Source organism: Bradysia coprophila (assembly GCF_014529535.1).
Source record: "Bradysia coprophila strain Holo2 chromosome IV unlocalized genomic scaffold, BU_Bcop_v1 contig_5, whole genome shotgun sequence".
Taxonomy (NCBI): Eukaryota; Metazoa; Arthropoda; class Insecta; order Diptera; family Sciaridae; genus Bradysia; species Bradysia coprophila.
In genome coordinates, this window is record NW_023503374.1 from 8,937,491 (window position 1) to 8,947,848 (window position 10,358).

A 10,358-nucleotide genomic window follows, 5' to 3' on the forward strand; every position below is an offset into this window, starting at 1 on the left:
GTAGTTAGCAAGAAACAATGGAATTAAATCGTGGAAAATTTCAAATCCAATTATAATTATTTTGATTAAATCTGGCGGGCAGCTCTCCAGCACTGACACAACACAAAAATTATGTCAGATGAATGTTATTTATGTATGAAAAATTGAGAGCTCTTACTGTAAAAAAGAAGAAGAATTTTTCAAAATATTCATGAATTTTGGGAATTTTAGAAATTAAATTCGCTAAAATAGGCCCTGTCTCAGACCTGTATTTGACAAAATTTTTGTGTCGTGTCGGTGCTAGAGACTAGAGAGTGTGTGTGTATGGATAGGCTCAAACCCTCTAGTGTAGCCTCAACTTTACACACTCAAAACATTTGTATGGACTATGTCCGTTAATTTTAAAAATATCTTCAGTGTTCAGGTGTCATGTGTGAATAATAAGCGGCCAGAAACATTTTGTCCAAAGTTGCAGATTGCGAGTGTTGTGGGACGGCTTTAAACTTACAATTTAAGAGATATCAAAATATGAATTTAGTTTTTATTTGTCTTTTAGTTGTTGACGCTGAAGCGATAAAAATGATTCGAGCGTATAGCAACAGCAATAGTAAATAGAAAAACTGTAGTAGACCATACCAATAATATTGAAATAGGTTGTATTAAATGGGTGCATGAACTCTAAATTCTTACGAAACCATTGTTATTATCAGCCTTCAACAGACATAATTCATTGCCATTTTCGGTGTCTCATTTTTAAAGTGGATTCAATATGATTAATCAATTTTATTGCCAATCAAACTTCGATTTTTGAGAATTATTGATTATTACATTGACTGAAAGTCAGGGTCTTACAACAGAAAATACCGAAAAATGTGGGTAACAAAAAGGTTCACTGTGAATGAAAATGTATGAAATCAACGCACTGTCATGTTCCTGCGTGGAAATGGATTGGAATCGAGAGATGCCGTGTCCGTTGGTATCAGCTTGGCTATCGAGGATGTATCCGATTGTATCGATCTGAAGTGATTTGTCTGTATGTCCGGTTGAATTTACCCTTGCCAATGTCTCTAGTTAACTGTACCCTTGCTAGTGTTCCCGTGACTGTGACTTTGTCTTACTGTAGCATTGTCTTTGCTGAAGTACCCTTACCAATGTCTTTGATATGATGTACCCTTACCATTGTCTTTAGTTAACTTTCCCGGTGTTTTTAGCCAACTGTACCATTACCAATGTCTTCAGTTAACTGCACCCTTGATGTACTGTTGCTAATGCGTCCTCAGCGTTCACTACTTTTCGATAAAAACGGAGTTGCACTCGATATGCACAACGTTTTCATACGAAACAGAGTTGCCTGTATTGGAATGAGTTTTCGTGTCGTACAATGTGAATTACGGTTGAATCTGGATGAATGCATTTTGGATAAGTACGATTTGGACGAAGTAATTTGGATGGAAGCAGTTTGAATAAATGAAGCAATTTGGATGGAAGCAGTTTGAAAAAATGAAGCAATTTGGATGGAAGCAGTTTGAAAAAATGCAGTTTGTGTGGATGACGGGTGAGATTCTTTAGTAGTTTCAAAGCACCTAGCAGGGTAATAGAGGTTTTTATACGTCAAATAGAGTAGTTTTTTGATACCAATAGTACCATTAGCAGCCTTAATGGTAATTTTGCAATGACATTATGAAAAAAAGGTATGGAAATATTCGCATACTTCGATTAAAGTACAACTTTATTTGTTTCTATTACCCTGCTAGGTGCTTTGGTAGTTTTCGTCAAATTGATTTTCTTCTGGATGCATTTTTGCTTTTACTTGATTTTTTGCTGCGTCTGGGTTGTTCAAACGCTTGTTCAATCGAAAGTTTTACTGTCGCTGTCTTGGGAAGGGATCAGTGGAAACAACTGATGATGGGTAGATCACGCTATCCTCAGACCGCCACTGAATCCTGAGGTCGAAACAGCTTTGTCGTCTATGTTAAAGTCACTTATCGTGAGCCATGAGTGGGTAGGGAAGAGCAAAAGTTCTGTTTGTTTTGCTTTCTTTTATTACTTTCGTAGTATTATAGCAATTCATCTATAGGCATTTCAGCTGGGGGTATTTTTAGTGATCCCAAACGTCCTGTATAAGGTCGCAACGATTGATCTACACAGGATATTCAATCAATGATTGAATGAAATGTCTGTCTTTATCCCCTTAAAGTACAAAGAATTAAAATTATAGAGTCGAAATTGGTACCAATTTACTGAAAATATTGGTAAACTGAGTTATTTTTAACGATTTTTAAACTAATAAAGTTCATTTATTACCATGTCAACATGTGAAGGACAGGAGACTTCCTTTTTTTCTACAAAAGTGTAAGAGAAGAACATCAATCGCATTTTTTTATTTTGTGAAAAAGGCCTCGTTCCACATTCACAAAACATACTTCGCATCTTCTCTGATGTAACAAAAAGGTAATCAAACAGAATAATAGACAGCTCATACGAGTGGGAAGTTAATATTAATTAATATAATAATTAATATTTTATTTTATCTACTGTCAGTTGAAAAAATTCATAATTTTCAGCGTGAAATTTAGTTAGCAAAGACAGTCAATTTACACACTAAAATTTCCGTGCACATAAGTTTATATATTTAGTTATATGCTTTATGCATTTATGCATGATTTTGTTTTGATGTGTTTTGCTTGAAAATTATGAATATTTCAGCTAAGAGTAGATAAAATCTAGTTGCTATCACGTTAGTAAATGGGGTTTTGCGCACACGATGTATTGCGCAAAACAAGCCCATTTACTAACTAGTTAGCAAATAGCTATAGAAAAGAGTCAGTTAAGGGACCTGACCCGCGCAAAAGGTGGGACATAGTTCAAATAGATACTATAAAATTTGTTCGTTAAAGGGTAAATTTTCAGATCAAAATGAGAAATTGTGACGAAATAGGTAACATCTGCTATCTGTGAAACGTTGACTTGATATCAACATTCGTTTTATATCAGAAATATCGAAAGCCAGTTAGAATACGTGCCAACATTATATTTGATCGAATTGATCGATCAGCTCGTGTCAATTTCGATATTTGAAATGGTAATAAAGGATACGATGAAATTGGTATTCTTGCCATAAAAAACGTGTTCACCGAAAAAACAGGTGCCAATGATGTTTGTGATATGATTGATATTAATTGATTTGAACCAATGTTTACTTTCGATTTGAGACTTTTTCATATTAACACCGTCCGCGAAAACGTTACCATATTTTGCTATTGCCTTTATTTTATGTCTTCAGTTTTATCCAACAAGTTTCACTGTTTCTTCTGAATACGAACTTGAGGTCGGTTCCACCTGCAGATTCAATGGCAGCAAATCGGTTGGTATTTGTGGATATGAAAGGGGTCATTCAAGTAGTACATACTCACTTGGGGGCAGGGAGGGTGTTCGACAAAAGCGTACGCTTCTAACAAATATGGGTCACATTTGACCCTTTTAGGCGTACGAGGGGAAGGGGGGGGGTCAAAAATCGTCAATTTTGGGAGTACGTACTACTTAAATGACGCCAAAGTAGATACGACGCTTGTAAGTTTTTGGTTCATTTTCCACATTTGTTTTTCGGGAAATATGAGTATAACATTGGATTTGGAATTGTCTACTTCAATGAATTTCTGAGACTGATAAAGTGTGTCCATGTATGTAATTTGCATATTACAGTGAAGATGATATCGGATCAAAATACTATTCAGTTGCTCCATCGGGACGTGCTTGAGCTGTGCAAGTTCCACAGATGGTTTGTACAAGACTTACAACACAACTATAACGATCCTAAGAAGATATCTTAATTTAAATAGGCAGCTCTTGGCTGGGCACTACGACTGAGCAACTCAACAACCTTCGCGGTAAATGAAAAAGAAGTCTTTTTTTTAAATTTCGAAATCATAATTTATTACTCCGTAAAATTTAAAAAAAATTCTAAGCCTTCTTCTCACACTTGCCACAACAGTCGCTCCGTTTAAATGCATTTTCACAGCCATCCGGAGGTTTATGATTCGGTGTCCAGTATCCTAAACTGTTCGAAGCATAAAAATCCATTGGATAATTTTCTGAATCGGTAACTGCTTGAACACTGTCTGTAATGGCCCATTTAGCATCACCCAGTGCAACAGACAATTCGTATGGAGTGAGAAGAGGCTTATCGAATGCTGTGCCCCAATCAATGGATAGCCGTGGACATGCTACTTGGACAAATGCATCGATATCATTAAACAAGGCCAATTTGGTTGGAAACACCTCGGACAATAGAATGATTACCGCCTTACGATTGTGATGATTGATGCGTGATTGCAGGTATTTCATTACTTTGAGTGATCCCTGCCGACCCAATGTACCCAATATTAAGCCAAACGATTGTGCTTGACTCGCCTGATCGATGCTCTTTTTCCGATTGTATCTCATTTGCTTGTGATCGTATAGTTCTCTGGTGAATTTCTTTTCGTATGGATCATATTTGAAGGCTTCAATCGATGGATTAGCAATCATTGCCGATTCGAGGTGGAAACGACCATCTCCAAGGTAAATGATCGTAGAAATGTTATCCAATCTCGGAGACGTACATCCCAATATTTCACCAGGACTTAGAGGCTTCGATTGAGGAACATCGACCGTATATCCGTCGTTTCTCAGCTCTTTAGCAGCGGCATGCAACGTCGAAACAAACTGTATCGTACTGACGAATGCCAATTTCTTCTCGGATGCAAAATTTAATTTTACACTTTCGATGAAATGGACTGCGTCGATTTTGATATCAACGAACACGTAGAGCACTTTAATTCCAACAGTTTGGTCCATCGGTATCAAGCAGCTGTGACCGTAATGAACTAACAAGTCAGCACCCAATGCCTTTGCAGTGAAATCGTCTATGCAACACGCTCCGTACGTTACATCTCCCATAATAACGGTGTCGGCATCGGTGAATCTCTCGATAATATCACAGATCATCAGCGAAAACATGAGTAATCCTGTAAAAAATTTATATTTTAGTTTTCGGCTGTGATTGTCGGGTAGGAAGTGAGCAGGATAGTGGTAGTTTACCAGCACTCCGGTTTCCTTCAAATATGCTTTTTGAAGTAAGCATCCCCTCATTGACGAAGGGAGAAACTAACACCAATCAAACTACCCTCTTAAAAAGTCCACTTTTCAGATTATGAAATACTTGTCATGTCTTAGGGACAATGTAAACTTTCCTTAAAATAGTGGTCGGGTCAAGTACGATATTTTCTATAGGCATACTTCAATAACTTCAAAGTATTTTGTTTCGTTTGATAATAGCAATGTAGCAAATGCATGTTTCTTCTTCGAGACCAAGTCGTAAAATTTGGTTGATGACGTCGTCAAAGTAAAAATCGTTCCAACTTAGAAACTAAAAGTCTTATGATCAGAATCACTGATGTGACCTGTTACCTTTCTAAGAACTTTGACATGAGCGTGAAACGTATGGAAGTTTGTTTACCTTCGGGCATTTGTAGGGCGACCCTCTTTGCTTTCATTTCTCGTATGCGCCAGATGGTCTTGTGAATTTCAAAATTATAATTCTGTGGCAATGCACTAATTGCTGCATTAATCAGTGGATCGTTGAGTAGTTCTGCAGGTATTTTATTGACTGTTTTCGTAACGCCTTTAAACACTTTTTTTGGCTTAGCTTTAACTATCACTACATTCTCGCCGTCTTCCATCTTTTCTAATTTTTAATTTCAATAAATTAACGACAACTACACTATTACGACCAGCGCTGGTATAAAAATTATAAAATTGAAACTCTGGGCAACGAAAACAACATGTGTGTATCCAAGAAATTCGATGACATTGACAGCAGTGAATGCAGTGTTAACATCTGAGGCCACGGTCAGATTCATTAAGGTGCGCCATCTTCATGGTAAATCAGTTGCGTATTGCAGCAAAGGAAGTTAAAGTTTAAATCGTTTAAATATTGGAAATGGATAATGTCCATAAAGGAAATGGAAATATAAATGAGGAAATGAGGTAAATCATAAAACACTGCTCCTAGCATTAACATAGAACATATTTCGAGGCTGATATGCCTATTAGAACAGGCTTTCATCGTATGAGTTAAAACACACGACCATACCACTTCATAGCAAAAGTGATCACAGTTAACAGCTGCCAAATAGATTAAACTATTTTGTATTAAATGGTTTTTAACACAGTTTTTCCTAACTAGTGTTAAAATATCGCGACTTCGTCGCTATTTCCCACGTTGTTTAAGAAAAACATTGTTCCTAACTTATGTTGAAAGGCTTTTTTTTTAGCAAATTCGATTTGAGCACTCGCCTTCGGCTCCAGCTAGGAACCTCTCGTTTACTAAAAAAGCATTTTAGCATGCGTTGGGAAAACAACTATTACAGTTGTGTGTCACACTGTCAAGTTTCAGTACCCTATTTAGAGTACCGTCTCATGCTTGAAGTGCGTTGACACATTACATACTCCATTCATGTAACAAAATTTGGTAGTTTTTTGACGTCTGATTCGAAGTGTTAATGATGGAAGCAGTGCTAAGAGTGAATACAGGAAGACTGGTGAGTCGTAGATACAGAGAAAATAGAAGCACGGCATAGTAAAAAAAACCAGGCAGGAGCGGCAGTTCATTTTCGAAACGTCAAATAGGGGACCTAATACACTGTGTGAGAATTAACTCAAATGAACACTGACATAAATTGAAAAATTTTATTCGCAAAAAATATGGGGCTACTAGATTATTCATTGGAAGAGATCATTCATTGAGATTATTCAGGTCCCTAGTCAAATCGGCGCTCCTACCTGGTTGACTTTCCTCTGTCGTGATGGAAGCAAACATAGTGACTTTTGATTAAATTGAGCGATTTATTTGCAGAGTGTTACATGATTTTGTATAGAGTCGTTAAAACTCATTTCCCCGGGGCTTAGTAAGGAAAAGAACTTTCGTGACTGTTTAGAACTTTGTATATTGACTTGCATGGTTGCATCACTCACCTCCGGCTTTGCCACACTTGGGAGCCCGGGAAATGAGTCATTAATTCATTGACGACTTTTATGACTTAAAAAACCTATTTCCTATTTTCTTTGAGTGCAATGACATCAACTTGTTAAATTTGAGAAGAAGATTCGTCTCAACTTTTTAAAATTTTTAAATTTTCGTTGTTAAAAACCTACTTTAAAGAAGATTTGCTGATTTGCTACAGGAAAAAATAATTGAGACCTAACCCAATACTGTAAATATATCAAACAGTTTATGTTCAATCAGTTTAAAATCAAAAATGTTTACTTTAAGTAACTGTACTACAAAGCTACCACAAAAGATAATAAAAAAATTGATTCGAGAAAATGTAGTGACATCTTACAGCAACAGAAGATAGTGTTCAACCAGACATTGGATATTGTGCATATGTCTAACACTCGACTCAGTTGAGATATTTCACCATCCTCGTATTTATATGAAGATTGTTGCGCATGTCACTTTAACTTACAATTAAAATTTATCAATTTATATGGCTGTATGCTGCTAGAACACGAAGATACATTCCAAGACAATAAAAAATCATGGAAGAAGCCGAGATCATCGAAATTCATTCCATCTGGAGAGGACATCATTACCGAGGTAATTACACCAGTTTTGCAACCTATAATCAAAATGAATGCAAGTTTTCCGTGAAAACATGATTGGAGGTTAAGAGAGGTGTAAAAGAGCAAAATTATTAGTAAGTAGATGTCACGATCATTAATGAGAGTGGTGAATTTAATTTTTTTTTGTTTATTTTGTGTGTTTTTTTTTACTTCAATTTACATAAACATTGGAACTGTGTATACTTAGCACAGCTGGATGATTAATTGAAAATTATATTCGCAAAGGGAAATAAATTAGGAATTTAAACATTAACGTGACGTGTTTTTTTGTATTACTTACAAATTTTTCCTTTACACACATCGAAGATCAAGAGTCGAGATAGCTCTACACAATTTGCTTGTCTTGCTTTTCCTATTTCTCTATACAGATTGTTGTGTGATCAATACACGAACACGATGCTAAATTTCTTACATAATTACAGGGCAAATGTCTTTGTGGTCAGTACATTCGGGCCCGATTAAGACGTGCGGGATTTTTGAATAGGAAGGTAACTCAACGCTTACGTACAATGTTAGACACACCAGCTACATTTTCAACTAGAGAAATTTTTCCGGCATTAAATGCGGTATGAATTAAACCGTCTTTTAATAATGGTCACAGTATTTAACGAAATTTTAATAAAATTGTTGCAGATGGGGGAGGAGCTCGAACGAATGCATCCCAGAATTTATTCGAATGTATCACGGCAACTGTCACGAGCTGCATTTGGAGAATTACAGGTAAAAAATCAAAGAAGCTCGGAAATAACAGGACTGGGCGTAATTTTTGGATGTAGAGGAAGTAAATCTTTTTGCTTGGAGTCAATGACTATGCTCGACTTTAACTTCGAATCCTGAACTCCTAGTCGTTGCCATAACATTTATCGACCACTTTCTAAGTGATCATACTCTACACACTCTGATCAACACTGGTTCTCCAATCACTTGCTTAGCAAGCAACACTTTCCAAATTTTAAGTTAACACAGTGAAGTTCCTCAATAGTTACCAGTTCCGTATCATATTGATAGTGGATACTCTAGAGTTCTTCAAACACCACCTGTCCTGTCCTCAACATGTGGCGATAAACATATAGAGAAATATGGCCAAATTCACGGGCTAGGGAAAAATCTCCAAGTGTATTATCGTCGGGGATGATAAATCGTCGGGGATGATAAATCGTCGGGGATGATAAATCGTCGGGGATGATAAATCGTCGGGGACGATAAATCGTCGGGGACGATATTATCGTTTTCAACGACGATATTATCGTCAGAGCGACGATGATATCGTATCAGACGACAATAATTTTGTTTTCCCGACGATAATATCGTTTCAAGCAGCAATATTATCGTTTCTGCAGTGATAATATCACCCGTAAAACGATATTATCGCCCAAGAAACGATATTATCATTTCTGATATTATATTATCACCAGTGAAACAATATTATCGTCCAAGCGACGATAATATCGTATTAGACGACAATAATATCGTTTTCCGGACAATAATATCGTTTCATGCAACAATATTATCATTTATACAGTGATAATATCACCCGTGAAACGATATTATCGTACAGAAAACGATATTATCGCCGATTGAAACGATATTATTGTTTTTGATACGATAATATTGTTCGCTGTTCGATAATATTCTTCGCTGTACGATAATATTGTCCGATATACTGAGCAACGATATTATCGTCCATGAAACGATATTATCACCGCTGCAACGATAATACACTCGGAGATTTTTCCCGTCATCCAAATTCACACCCTAGTAGACCCCAATGATATCCTACGTGAATGAATCATCACGAGATCTCTTAGGAAAATGTTGACCAATCTTTCATAAAGCGAAACGTCTAATCAGTCAAGAAATTCTGTCGCTATCGTCGTTATCTCAACAATTTATTTTCTTTCAATTTCAGTGTGCCGATACTGCCCCATTTCTTCTTCATGCCGCAGCTAAAGAATTATTCAAAAATGAAATAAATTGGGGAAAAATAATCTCAATGTTTGCAATAGCCGGCGGTCTAGCCGTGGACATTGTACGTCAAGGCCATTACGAATATTTGCACCGGTTGATCGATGGTACTGGCGATGTTATCGAAGAAGATCTGTTGCCATGGTTACGGGACAATGGTAGTTTCTACGGTCTGCTCGACCACATTCGGCCAGCTGTACCGGAACAGTCATTTCTCAATTGGTTTACATTGTGCGTTGCCATAATATTCGTACTGTATGTTATCACCTATACGATTAAGACTATCGGTTCCAGTGTTTATTCCTTTTTAGTCTAAAGATGAAGAAATTATTTAGTCTTCCATACATAATGCGATAGTCAATGAATCTTTTACTTAATTTTTTATTTCATTTTTGCTATTATTAAATGATAAACAAAAGAGAAAGAAAAAAATTTTGATTGTTAACTTAATTATTCCAACATTGTCTTCTTCGTTTTTCTTTTTTTTAAATTAGAAAATATTTATTTTTGAGAGATTATTTTTGTTGTTTCTATTGTTTCATTGATTTTTTTTTTGTCATCAATTTTAGCGGTTAAAATTTATTGTAAATATTTTGAAATTATGAAATAATTGATTGTGAAATTCACGGACAGAATTGAGACGAAAAGCATATAATGCTGCAACTTATATTTGAATACTTTTACTTAAAATACATTGATATATATACTTAGATGAGAATGCAATGGATTTTCTTGCTCTTCTACATTTT

General features: G+C 36.0%; 2 protein-coding genes across 2 annotated transcripts; one reads left to right on the forward strand and one right to left on the reverse strand.

Moving 5' to 3' along the window:
- Positions 1–3,884: 3,884 nt before the first annotated feature.
- LOC119072078 (2-(3-amino-3-carboxypropyl)histidine synthase subunit 1) lies at positions 3,885–5,834 on the reverse strand. The gene is made up of 2 exons (XM_037177229.1): positions 5,477–5,834; positions 3,885–4,985 (listed from the first exon to the last, which is right to left on the reverse strand). Exons 1-2 carry the CDS (start codon positions 5,697–5,699, stop codon positions 3,940–3,942), a joined length of 1,269 nt encoding a protein of 422 aa, XP_037033124.1. The 5' UTR covers positions 5,700–5,834; the 3' UTR covers positions 3,885–3,939.
- Positions 5,835–7,377: 1,543 nt separating this feature from the next.
- LOC119072083 (bcl-2-related ovarian killer protein) lies at positions 7,378–10,321 on the forward strand. The gene is made up of 4 exons (XM_037177240.1): positions 7,378–7,618; positions 8,067–8,210; positions 8,278–8,364; positions 9,554–10,321. The coding sequence occupies exons 1-4, from the start codon at positions 7,517–7,519 to the stop codon at positions 9,923–9,925; spliced, it is 705 nt and encodes a 234-aa protein (XP_037033135.1). The 5' UTR covers positions 7,378–7,516; the 3' UTR covers positions 9,926–10,321.
- The last annotated feature ends 37 nt before the right edge of the window (positions 10,322–10,358 follow it).

Bases quoted from the DNA above. Each gene is read 5' to 3' on its own strand.
- LOC119072078 (XM_037177229.1), bottom strand. From the start codon at position 5,699: ATGGAAGACGGCGAGAATGTAGTGATAGTTAAAGCTAAGCCAAAAAAA. The intron at 4,986-5,476 runs GTAAACAAACTT...AATTTTTTACAG, and splicing joins CGCCCTACAAATGCCCGAAG to GATTACTCATGTTTTCGCTG.
- LOC119072083 (XM_037177240.1), top strand. From the start codon at position 7,517: ATGCTGCTAGAACACGAAGATACATTCCAAGACAATAAAAAATCATGG. The intron at 8,211-8,277 runs GTATGAATTAAA...AAATTGTTGCAG, and splicing joins TTTTTCCGGCATTAAATGCG to ATGGGGGAGGAGCTCGAACG. The intron at 8,365-9,553 runs GTAAAAAATCAA...TTTCAATTTCAG, and splicing joins CTGCATTTGGAGAATTACAG to TGTGCCGATACTGCCCCATT.